Source organism: Cavia porcellus, unplaced genomic scaffold (assembly GCF_034190915.1).
Source record: "Cavia porcellus strain 051 isolate PalLab524CR breed Dunkin Hartley unplaced genomic scaffold, mCavPor4.1 scaffold_18, whole genome shotgun sequence".
NCBI classification, from domain to species: Eukaryota; Metazoa; Chordata; class Mammalia; order Rodentia; family Caviidae; genus Cavia; species Cavia porcellus.
In genome coordinates, this window is record NW_026947501.1 from 52,812,386 (window position 1) to 52,825,246 (window position 12,861).

At 42.9% G+C, this 12,861-nt stretch overlaps 1 protein-coding gene across 5 annotated transcripts in view; it reads right to left on the reverse strand.

The window, feature by feature from the left end:
* Positions 1-8,529, reverse strand: part of Vwa3b (von Willebrand factor A domain containing 3B) — a 172,430-nt gene extending 163,901 nt beyond the window's left edge. For 2 of the 5 annotated variants that reach the window (XM_063229904.1, XM_063229905.1), the window contains exons 1-3: positions 8,191-8,529; positions 5,171-5,372; positions 1,699-1,926 (exon numbers count right to left, since the gene is read on the reverse strand). In XM_063229904.1, the coding sequence (XP_063085974.1) occupies positions 1,699-1,926; positions 5,171-5,225 (283 nt within the window). In that variant the 5' untranslated portion in view covers positions 5,226-5,372; positions 8,191-8,529. Of the gene's footprint in view, positions 1-1,698; positions 1,927-5,163; positions 5,373-8,190 lie in introns of all 5 variants that reach the window. The other 3 variants (XM_023565813.2, XM_063229907.1, XM_063229906.1) reach the window with 3 other exon arrangements.
* Between the last annotated feature and the right edge of the window lie 4,332 nt (positions 8,530-12,861).

The following is a 12,861-nucleotide window of genomic DNA, read 5'->3' on the forward strand; positions in this document are numbered from 1 at the left end:
AGGCAGGATAACAAAGCAAACAAATGAAAAAGAGAGGAGGAAACACAGTAAATAAAATGACAGACAAGCCTTAACACATCAATAATTAATTACCTTAAGTGCAAGTGATCTCAGTATACCAATTAAAGTGCAGAATGGTAGAAAGGATTTAAAACATAAACAAATCATGAGAAACTGTAAGAAACTGTAAGAAACTTCCTTCAAATATAATGCAAAAGTTAGAAATAAAAGTAAAGAAAAAGGTCAAGGGGCTGGGGATTTAGCTCAGCGGCATAAGCACCTGCCTTGCAAGCAGGCAGTCGTGAGTTCGGTCCCCGGTACCGATAAAAACGAAAAAGACAAAAAAAAAAAAAAAAAAAAAAAAAAAAAAAAGGTCAAACAAATATTAGTAAAAAGGAATCATGATTCTCTGTATCACAAAGGTAAACCAGAAAAGAACATTCTTATTAACAGAGTAGGAAATTGTGTAAGTCCCTATCTTCCAGAAAGACATAGCAACCTTAAATATATACGCACCAAATAACATAACAGCAAAACATGAAGCAAAACCCAGTAGAACTGAAAGATGAAATGGACAAATCCACATAGTTGGAGGCTTCAGTACTGTTTTTACAACAACTAACTAACAGATAACTAAACAGAAAGTAAGGATACTCAAAAACACCATCAATGAACAGAATCTAATTGACAACTATAGAAACTCTATGCAGCATAACAAAACATACATTCTTTTCAAGTGCCTATAGAATATGTACCAAGACAAATCATATCCTTGACCATAAAACAAACCTGTCAGGATAAGCACACCAGTCATCCCAGCACTCTGGGAGGCTGAGGTAGGAGGACTGCAATTTCAAACTCAGCATAGGCAATGAAGAAACTTAGCAAGATCCTGCTCAATAAATAAATAAATAAATGTCAGGAAGTGTAGCTTAGTGGAATTCCAAAAATTCCACAGGGCAAAAAGGAAGTCTCAAGAGAAATTAAAAATAACTAAAACTGAATAGAAATGATTATATAACATATAAAATATTTAGGACATTGCTAAGTAGTATGTAGAGGGAAATTTATAGCACTATGTTTCTGAAAAACATCTAGAATAAAGAGAGTAAAATAAACCTAAAACAATCTGAAGAAAATAAATAGTAAAAATCAAAGCCAAAGCCAATGAGTTTGGAAACAAAACAATGGAGAAAAATCAATTAAACAAAAAACTATTTCAAAAGACCAATAAAATTGACCAATGATAACCTCTAGCAAGACTGACAAATACAAAAGGAGACTGAAACAAACTGCAAGTATCAGAAATAAAATGGGATTTCACTAAACATCCTGTGAACATCAAGAAATTAATAAGAATACTGCAGACAACCCTATATACATAGATTGGACAAGTTGAATAAAATGACTTGAATTCTTATTGCTTCTTAGCTTAGCTAAGATGAAATGTAAAATGAATCAAATCCTCAAAAAAACCCCAAAATTACTGTAACTCAATGTAAACCTGACAGTTTAAATCATCTTATACCTATTGAGGAAATCGATTTTCAGGTTGATATGCTGGGGGTCCACACACATTTTTTTTTTTACCGATGGAGATGTGAGATCAAAGCAAATCTAAAGACCCAGGGAGCTTTAGGGCTGACACGGCCTCCGTAGAGGAGGAGCATACCACGCTGGCTGCTGTGAGCACTGTACCTTCACAATGTGGGAATCCGATCTGTGACAAGATCTGTCTCAATGACAGTTTGTTGGCCTTCAGCCCATGTCGTTGCAGCCATTTCTCAGATGAAATGAGACTCTGCTCAGCTCCATCTTCCCCAGGCTTGCTCTGACCCTCCTGCCTCTGCAGCTGCTGCTCGGAGACGGGAGAACATGTGCCTGGTCTCTCCATCTCTGATTCTGGAGTCAGGGCCCACGGACTTCCTGTAAGGGCAATTGTCCACCTTAGACTTCACCAGAGCTTGGAAATAATCCAGCAGCAACAGAAGAGTAGTTTAATATAGAGGATGTCCATGAAATGGAATTTACTAACAACTTTTTACTAACAATTTACTAACAATGGAATTAACAACTTAAAGATGTCTATTCATTTCAGATGCCTTTTTACGCATTGGGTCTTTTCTCAGAAGAAGTACAAATGGCAAACAAATATATGGAAAACTTTTCAATGAAACAAAAAACAAAACAGACAGTCAAAAACAAAAATCTCTGACAAAGGACTAATATCTCGGACATATAAAGAACTGAAAAAAATCACACATCCCCAAATTCAAAGACCCAATCTGAAAATGGGCATCTGAGATGAATACACACTTCTCAGATGAAGAAGTACAAATGGCAAATAAATATATAAACAAAATCACTGGTCATTTGAGAGATGCAAATTAAAACAACACTGAGATTCCATCTCATCCCAGAGAGAATAGCCGTTGTCAAGAAATCAACCAATAACAAAAATGCTAGAGAGGCTGTGGGGAAAAAGGAGCCCTTCTCCACTGTTGGTGGGAGTGTAGGCTGGTGCAGCCAGTGTGGAAATCAGTGTGGAGATTCCTCAAAAAACTAGGACCTTGCTAGGTCTTAGGTCCATTGGACCTGGCTCTTCCCCTTCTTGGTGTCTTCCCAAAAGAATTAAAGGCATAGTATCACGGCGATACATGCACACACATGTGTATAGCCCCACAGATTGTAATAGCTCAGTCTTGGAAACAACCCAAATGCCCATCAACCAAGGAAGAGATTTTTAAAATGTTGGGTTTTTTTTTTTACAATGGAGCACTATCCATAAAAAGGATAAATAAGACATTTATTGGTAGATGGTTGGACCTTGAGACCATTCTCTTAAGAGAAATAAACTAGACACATGGAAATATAGCATTGCTTTCCTGGCATGAGAAACTGAAAGTGTACATAAGAACCAAAATATATAATAGATAACTGTGAAACAGAGAAAAACTGTTTAAAAAGAAAGGAGAATGGGGTGGAGAGAAGAAAACAGAGAAGACAAAAAAATTAGAAAAAGGATAAATTGGAAGCAAAGCTTTGTATGTAAGGAGGAAGACAGGGGCTGAACAGAGGGGAATGAGAGGGAAAAAGAGGAACTGAGACGCCGTGAGCAGGTACAAGGTCCCTGTGACAAATGTAGTCTTTATGTGTATTTAGATTGTACTAATAAATTTAATAACTCTAAAAAATTACAATACAGATGTATATTTGTTGGCAAGAAGATATCCAGTTATATTGCTGATGGGTATCCATAAAATTCAATATCCATAAAAGTCAGTATCTGTATGTTTGCACATACAGGAAAAATATTCAGAAAAATACTCACAAACAGGGTGCAGTAGTTTTCTCTACAGAGTAAAAGCATGTGCAACTCTGTCTTTTTTATTTTGTTTCAGTTTTCCTGTTATTTAAACATTGGTGAGATAGAATTTACCATTATAATGAGAAAAATACAAAGCTCTTCTGTTTTGGAAATAGATTCTCCCTAGAAGCAGTGCTGCACATTTGTATTCTAATCAGAATTCCACCTGACATCCAATAAAAATAAAGAACATAAAACTCTGACAGAGTCAGGCACAGTGGTGCACACCTGTAAACCTAGCCCTTGGGGAGGCTGAGGCAGGAGGGTGGAGAGTTTAGAGCCAACATGTCTCAGAATAAAATAAGAGGAGCTAGGGCTATAGCTTAGTGGGGGGGTGCTGAGAGCATGCATGAGGTTCTGGATTCAATCCCCGGTACTGATAGAAAGAAAAACACTTCCAGGAGATGTACATCTGGTCTGCAGAGAAAGCAGCTACCCAGGAGCTGGCAGCAGGTGGGTACCAGAGCACAGCTTGGCCCCACTGAATTGTTTTCTGACACTCAAATTAAAACTGGACTTAAGCATTCCCAGCTATTCTGGGATCAACTAAATTCAAGGCAAAATGAAACGTACCAAACTTGCGTGGCCCCGCCTAAATATAGCCACAGGGCACAAGGAGCTGCCAAATGTCATCAGTCCTGACCCACTTGCCACAGCGAGGCAGGGCCTGGTTACTCAGAGGAAGTGTAGAAAGCTCTGCTCACTTCTGTGTCCAGAGTGTGCCATGCATAGAAATTGGTTCCCTGTGCTGTCAAACTTTTCAACAATAAAAATACCCCATTTCCTCTTTCTAAAACTCCAATCACATTTTCTAAAAGTGTCAGTTTATGACATAGAAATGTAGCCAAACACAAAAGTCAGCTGGATGCAGCCAGGGGAGTTTTGTGAAAAGAAATGAGAAGAATTATGTTTAGCAAGCATGTGTTCTACATTAGAGCAGGTACAGCATGCATTTAATCCTTATAGGAGCCTTGGGAGGTAGGTACTATGCTGATTCCCAAGACGGAGAGGCTTAACTAGCTACACAGCTGGCAGGAGGTGCAGCTGATTCTAACCCAGAGTCCCTGTTCTTGCGTCAGCTCCCATTTGCTGGCCAGCCACTGGGCAGAGCCCTGCACATGCACTGCCCATGGATTCCTCATAATCATATAGGTTATGCCCTGTCACCACCCCACTCACATTTGAAGGATAGGAAACTTGGAGAATCTAAAAAACATATTCAAAAAGTTCTGCCAAGCCAGTAAATGGTAAAAGAGGAGGCAAAGCCATTTCTTAACCACCGCTGTTATGCTTAAAAAACTCCTGCTGGATCCTATGGGACAAGTTCACAACTGTGTTCCCCCAGTAGGGGAGTGTTGTAGTAGGGCCCCTGGGTCCTGAAGACAGAGACCACTAATCTTGATCCTCAGAGCTCAAGCTCTCCAGACCTTCCGGCTCATCGTCTTAGACTTGACTATAATGATTCTACCCCAAGTTTTATGTGAGTTTGCAATGTCCAGATATGTTGACTTCCAAAGGTAAACAAATTCATATTATAGTAGAGATCTCACTCTCCATCTTCAAGGCTAAACTTATGAATGTGCTACAGGATTACTTGGAGAACTTCACAGAAGAGTAGAGAAGTTTAGAACTAAAACTCAGCGTAAGCCTATTCTGCTACTTTAGGAAGTGACCCCACCTCTCTGTGATAGAAATACATCTGCACACCCTACCCCAAGGCTACGAGGAAGAACAAACAGGATGATACATGAGTTATGCCTGAATGACGACTTGTTATTTTGGAAAGAGCTGTGTACAGAGAACTTATCTCGCAGTCATTATCCTTTGGTAACTGTGTGTTGCTTCCTGATACCCACATCTCCTCCCAACACGTTTCTGTCCTCTTGAGCTAAGAAGTTTAGAATGAGTCACAGAAACAAGGGTAGACCAATATGCTTCAGCTTTCTTTTGAGGATCTGTCTGCTGAGTCTGTAACGGAAGTTCTTTTAAATTGTGTCATTTGTTCCTACATAAACAAGAAAGGAAGCACTCAGAAAGATTTCTGATGATTTCATCATTTCCAATTAGTCTTTCTTTTCCCCAAAAACACACTCATAGCCTGCATTCTTGCTGGAGGGAATTACATGTCTCAGGTTTAAAGGGGAGCACTTTGACATAAACTGCCCTAGTGGATTTTTCTGAGTGGATTTTGGGACCTTAAAAAGGAGTTTAGTAGAGTTCAGGTTTTGTTTTTATGCCAGGACATGTTCTTCCTAAAAAAAATTTTTTTTTACATTTTTAAATTTTAATTAAAGATTCTTGATCCCATACAAAAGGCAATAGAATTCCCCAGTTTATCTGGTCTGGTTCCTTTTCTGCTCTTATTAGGGTTTTTTGTTAATATTTTTTAAAATGTGACTGAACCAGGCATGGTGGTGCACACCTATAATCTGGGGGTACTCAGTGGGCTGAGACAAAAGGATCACAAGTTTGGTGCCAGCCTGGGCAATTTAATGAGAGCCTGCCTCAAAAACAAATAAACTAAATAAATAAGGACTGGGAAATAGCTCAGGGGTGAGCACTTGCCTTGCGTAGCTGAGGGCCGGGGTTTGATCCCCAGCACTGTGTGTGCGCGTGTGTGTAATTGGCTCTATTGAATTGGAGCCGCCTATATGATTCATGATGACTCAGATTTTAACTCTAGGGTTGTACAGCCTGAGAATACCTGTATTATCACAGGTGAAAGGATCTGGAAACTGGAACTTAGCCAGAGAAAACAAGGAAGGGAGGAGAGAAAGGGCATCTCCCTTCTAGTCAAGCAGGATAAAGAGGTATTCCTTCAGAGCAAGGACACCTGTCTCAAGCCAGAACCTGACAACGCGCACAGCCCCACTTGGTTCCCATGCGGAACTGACCTCCAGTGTAATATCGTGGCCTGCAGGGCCTGTGCCTAGAGCTGCCTCCGCCACTACACCCTAGTCAAGCCCAGCAGCTCCCAGCCTCTCCCTAGGAAAGCCCTAACTAACTTCTGCTCCGCAGCTTCATTACGCTGGTCTTTGACACTTCTGTCCTCTGGACTAGAAGGTTCAGTGACCTCGGTGACCAATTCCAAGCAGGCTCTCAGCAGGCACTTTGGATGAGTGTTGGGGTGAATTAAACTGATCACTTAGAACTCTGTGTACTGAGAGAAGACCAATTGTTTCTAAAGAAGGCAAATGATTCACAGTTCCCACAAAGCTAAGATCAGGAAACATCTATCTTTTAAGCACAGACATATAACTTGCTGGAAATAACCCTTCTGCTTACTTATTTATTACTACTATTATGAAGAATTTTCTCATGTGAAATTATAATAAACTGGAGAACGGACAACCTCAGCATCAGAAACACATTAGAGCACAGCCCTGAGCTGTGAAAGCTGTCCCAGGATTTTTATTAATATTTTTAAAAACGAGATTGGGCCAGGCACAGTGGTGCACGTGGAGCTGTGGGAAACAGAAAGTGACTTTCTAAAATGAAAGTCTGAGTAAAATCCAACATGTCTCAGAATAAAATAAGAGGAGCTTGGGCAAAGACAAAGATTATGTGCTCACCAAAGGTCCTGGCCACAGGAAGTGGGGGCTCCCTAGTCAGTCAGCCCTGTGCTGCTCTCTCCTAGGTCAACCAAGAGTGGCCCCACGGCTGACCTGGGGTGAGAGTCTTGTAGCAGTCCCCATGCCTAAGAGAAGTGGTCCTCTGTGGTCTGTGGTTGAGGAATAGTGCAAAACTGAATCCATTGATTCAGTCTAAATATTTGGTATGCTTTACTGACTGAAGGAGTTGCTTGCTTTGTTTTGTTTTGTTTGCAGTGCTGGGGATGAACCCCAGGGCTTCATGCCTACTAGGCAACTGTTCTACCTCTGAGCTACACCCCCAGCCCATACATTTGGTGAGCTTTGCGATCAACATCCAGATGTGGGAGTTTCTAAACAAAAAGAAAGAAATCATGGGCAGGTGGATACATCACATGACTTGGATTTTTCTGCAAGAAAGGAAACTGAAGTGGGGCTCCCTGATGGATTTAGTGCCATTCTTAGGATGGTCCCCGTTATTCAACCCTTATAAGCAAGGCCGGGCTGTGATCATCAGCTCCAAGGAGCTGGATATGGATTGTCCCACACTGAGAAATAGCACCAAGGAAAGAAAATCTGGGAAAAACTGAAGCCCTTTAGGCAGCAGATCATTGCTGAGAAGAAACGGAAAGTTCCTAAGAAGACTGAAGGAAAAACTCCACCCACGAGATGAAAACCGAACCTAACTATTGCTTTATGACCCTCCTAAACAGAGTCCGAAAAAGTCATACGATTGTGAAAGCCACGTGTGGGGGACCGGAAGCAGCCGTACACCTTGCTGGGACTGAAAGCTGTTGAAAGCCTTAGACAAGCAGGTGGCTTGGAGGGGGAGCTGACCATTCACATTTATCATTATTTCTTAAAAATCAGTTTTTCCTGGTTCTCGTATTTCTTCCAGCGTCCAAGCGGACTTCGTCATCGTATTACAGCTGCTATGGCACAGAGAGACACTAGAAGAGCTGATCCTCTGCCAGAGCAGCTGGAGCTCCTTCGAGATGAGCTACAGGTGAGGGTGGAGGGACCCAGGGGGCTAGGAGGGGACGGGAAGTCAACTCCTTCAGGCTTGGCTTGACCCTGCTACAGTTAAACAAGTCTGCCCACATTGCCGAGCTTTCCCGTACTGTCCTGCACCTATGAAGAGGGAGTGGAGTCCAGCTTGGAGATCATACGCGTCCAAAAGGCTCAACACACTGGACGTTCCGGCTATTGCGATGGTTGTGTCCCCACACTTACTAGGCAATCTGTCCAGAGCAAGGCAAGCTGGCTCCCGTTCAGCCGCGCCCCTGCCATCCTCCGGGGCCCGTCTGACCCGAGAGGGCAGACGAGGTAAGCATCCTGCCAGTGGATAAAGCAGTGATCCGCGTGGGCTAAGGGTTAGAGCTCCCAGCTAAGTGTTCCAGGCCTCCTCCTACATCTCTGTTGATGGTGCCCTCGCCGCGGTTGCTAGGACACAGCCACTCACGTTGCAGCTTGTGAACAAGCCCCGCCCACGGAGCGCGCCAAGCGGAGCGCTCTGAAGAGGGGTGGGGGCCGCAGGGGACCAAGTCCTGGGAAAGGCGCTGGATGCCAAAGGGAACAGGGAGGATGGCGTTGCCCCCCGTGCTCACCATCACTAGGAATATTAACAGTGGTGGATATTAATGAATTAATTTAAACAGATACACGGATGCCTCCTGCTAAGAAGCCCGGGTGCGAGCAGCTGGGCGGGCAGTGATGGACTTGGGTGGGGCCGAGACCTTGAGCTGCAGTTTTGCATCTTTGAAAGCAGGGACCAGTCTATTAGACATAAGTGTGACGCTTTCCATTCAGATTGATTTGTAGCCCTTATTTTCTTATTGCATTCTCAAGTAAGCCAAGGGCTCAAAATATGTCCTACAATTTTCAGGCACTAGCACCAAAAAAAAAAAAGACGCTCTTAATACACAAAATCTTTTAAATTCTTAATAAAAGATGCCACAGGCAGATACTGTTTTTAGTGTCTGGAATATGAATTCTGTTTTAGGTTTTAAAACTGAAGAAGTGACTAGGTCATTTGTAGGTTTTTGAATCAAAGCTCTAATAGAACATATTTAATAGCAGAACTAATTCTTTCTCCAACAAAAAAAAATCTATTTTGTTCACGGTGGTTTATTTTTCCTTGGTTCTTTTACTGCCCCTATAATTCAAAGAGTGCAGAAAGGTTTAGGCTCAGGTCCCAGGTCATTCTGTGGAGTAATTAGGTTGCACACCTTTGGCCTTGCAAATGGCATCTGCCATGCACACCACCAAAAAAAAAAAAAAGATTTGACAGTACTAAAGATTCTGTTCCAAAGGAGAGCAGTCTACCAGCCATGCCCACTTTTGCCAATGCCACATAATCACTCCTGCCTACACCCTGCCCTATAGCACTCCTTGGTCACCAAGGTGAGATCCAAACACTGCCAAATCCACAGCTCCCATAGGTCAAGCCAGGCGTGCCTACCCCACCCCCATCCCATCCGTGTCTTCTCCCTCCCCTGGGACACTTGCCACAGATGTGCAGAGCACTGCCGATGACTATTTCCACGCACTAGGTTTGTAAGGCCATAGACACACAGTCTTAGGGAAGCATTAATCAAGTGAGCACAAGGTTTAAGTCATTTTGAAGTCTTGCATAGCTGAGTTTAGCTCAGCTAGCCACAGGATGGATGACATCATCATTTGTTGAGTGGCATGCAATAGTAGAGATCACTTTGCATGCCTGTGATACAGCATTGTCCCAAGATTAAAAGGCTCATTTTGGGTTTTTTGTTTGTTTGTTTTTGTTTTTGTTTTTGTCTTTTTCCTTTTTACCGGTACCAGGGATCGAACTCACGACTGCCTGCTTGCAAAGCAGGCGCTTATGCCGCTGAGCTAAATCCCCAGCCCCTAAAAGGCTCATTTTGAATTTCCTTTCTTACAGATATTAGGTAGCTACTCTCGGGCTTGGTGGTTCACTTTTACCATACTTTTCCCATCCCTTAAATAACGCAGCATCTGAGCAGCTGAGATCAGTATTCAGAACCTACTCTATAATTTTAGCCTCTTTGCCTACTGCTCCCTCCATGTATTCCCGCAGCGCAGAGACTAACCGGGTCCCTGCCTCTGGCACAGGTGCTTTATCCAAGCACCGGATGCCACCACTGGGGAACACCCTGCCCCTGGGATCCTTCAGAGACGCTTTCCATGGACTTGTCCTCACTGCTCAGTTCCACCCTCTTGGCAACCACCTACTGTCTTGTGAAAGTCTTTATTGTTGTTCAGCCTTTGTCCTGTTTACTTTTCAGGCTGAATAACTTTTCTTTTTCTTCATACAAGCCTGCCCGTGGCACTGCTTAGGCCAATGACCGTGATTAAAATTTGTGGCAGGGAAAAAAATGCTGATAAATGAATGGAGAGGAGGAAAAGCAGTTTTCCTAAACCCGTTGCAAAGGCTGGAATCAGATGAAAAGGAGGCTGTTCACTGTGGGGCATCCCACATCTGTAGGAGAAACAGTCCCAGGTAGAGTGAAAATGGAGGCACTGTCTTGGGAGAAGTGGGGACAGATGTGAAGCAGCTGTATGTGATAGCTGTTCCTACTGGGCCCTCATAGGCCCTCTGGGTGAAGACAAATCATTGGGGTGAAGGGGGGCAGAGTCCAAACCAGAGATTTGCAATCACATGTCCTACAAACCCATCATCATCAGTTGAAACTATTGTAAGTCAAAAACGTATTTAATCTGCATATGCTGCACCAAGCAGCATAGCTGTAGTGTGGTTGTAGCGCCCTGTGATGACAAGGCCATCAGGGACCCAGCCCACAACCATTGCTGAGTATCACAAGCACCTCTTACCATGCGCCCTAGTCTGGAAAAAGAGGCAACAATGTGACGTTTGCAGTGCAGTCTCTACTGAATGCAGTTTGCTTTTGTACCATGGTGAAGCTGAAAAATATCTAAGTCTAACCATCATAAGCCAGAGACCACCTGTGCCCTGATGTTCTTGAGCTCCGAGTTTATTATTTGGGGAAAGAATCCAAGCTCCTGGCTCCCAGGCTAGTGGCTTTCATGGGGAACAGAGCTTTCAGGCACTAATTTTCTACCCTGGATGATAACCAGCTCATTTTTACCTGCTGAAATTATGGCTTAAAAATGCCTGCTAGAATTTATTGAGTGGCAGTGTTCTAAGTGCTATAAATATAATATTTCATTTAATATTTAGAAAAACCTCCATGAAGGAAGCATCCTTATTTTATAGTTAAGCAAAATGAGACATAAGATCAAGCAACTCAGGTACCCCGACTACCTCCTGGCCTCCTGGTTTTTGGCTCTGTGAATCGTCGGTTTCCATTTTATCCAAAGTGGAGTTTTGTCTTCTCAGTGGTATGGTGTCCTCTACGGCTGCATATTAACACCACAGCAAGGACCTCACTGAATGGGTTTTTGACAGGGCTTTTTTTTTTCTTTTAGTGTTGGAGATTGAGCCCAGGACATTGTGCGTGCTGGGCAGGTGCTCTACCTATAAACTCCATACTCAACTCTTTCTTTCTTTTTTAATTTTATTTTTATACATGATCTTGCTAAGTTGCACAGGCTTGGCTTTGAACTTGCTGTTCTCCTGCCTCAGCCACCTAAGTAGCTGTGATTGTGGGTGTGCACCAACACTCACAGATGTGGTCTCTTCTTGTAAGAGTGCTAATAATTATCATAAGAGTTCTGTTTTACAAAAGCTTTTGGCATAAACTATTACAAGCCCTAATGTGTAACAGCCTTTCTATTTAAGTAAGAAAATTTTAGTTCATGGCTTTAGATGAAGCTGGACTCTGTGTGTGTGTGCTTGTGTGTGTGTGTGTGTGTGTGTGTGTGTGTGTGTGTGTGCTTGTGTGCATGTTTCCCACTGTGTATATTCCACATGCAGCACATTGGGAAGCAGAATGCTTGCAGTCCTCCCTGTCTGTTCTCCAGAAGGTTAAGCCTTGGCTTAAACAGCAGGGAGCAATTTGCACTGCCCAGGCACTATCCTGAGCTCCTCAGCCCCTCCACCTAGTGCTGAGATCAGGTCATGGGACTTGCTCTGGCCAATGGGCTGTGGGGGCCAGAGATGGACCTCAGTCACTTTCACTTAAGCTACACTGAGTAGGATTCAGTTCTTCCCCATATTAACTGCAAGGGAGGCTGAGGTAGGTGATCTAGTTGTGTACCCAAGGAGAATGGGCAGCTGTTCTCTGCCACATGCTATGAACTGGACTTCCCTCAGCCTACCTACAAGATTACCTCATTCTGTGAACACGCTGGCCAGGCCATCAGCTTCCAAGGCTAGTGAGTTAGTGATATACAGGTGTTGGTCTAGCCAACTGAGATGTCCATTTATGTCAGACGTGTCCATTTTCAAACCCACTGAAGTAGGGTAATTTCATGAAATGTTTAAATTAGCAAAATATAAGTGTTAAAAGAGGGGGGATATTATGTCTATGAAATGTAGGTTGAATGCTTGGGAAATACCAGATGGAGGTGAGTCACTGTCTTAATTCATTTTTCTTGCTATAACAGTATATATGAGATAGAGTTATTTATAAAGAAAAGGGGTTGAATTTAGCATACAGTTCTGGAGTCAGAGAAGTTTAAGACCAGGTGGCTGCATCTGGCAAGAAGCTAGGACTGTGTCCAATGTGCTACATGTGGAATACACAGTGGGAAACACAGACACACAGTCCAACTTTAAACTGTAAACTAATGTGACAGAAGACACCACATAGCAGAGGCACCTGTAAGAGAAGCAAGCAGGAGCCAAGTAAAGCTGTGCTTACTTGATAACAAACCACTCTGATGGGAACTAATGTAATTCCACGACAGCAAGAACTCTTCATGAGAAAGGCACGAATCCGCTTGTGAGAGTTCCATCCCTGTGACCATCACCTCCCAGACTGC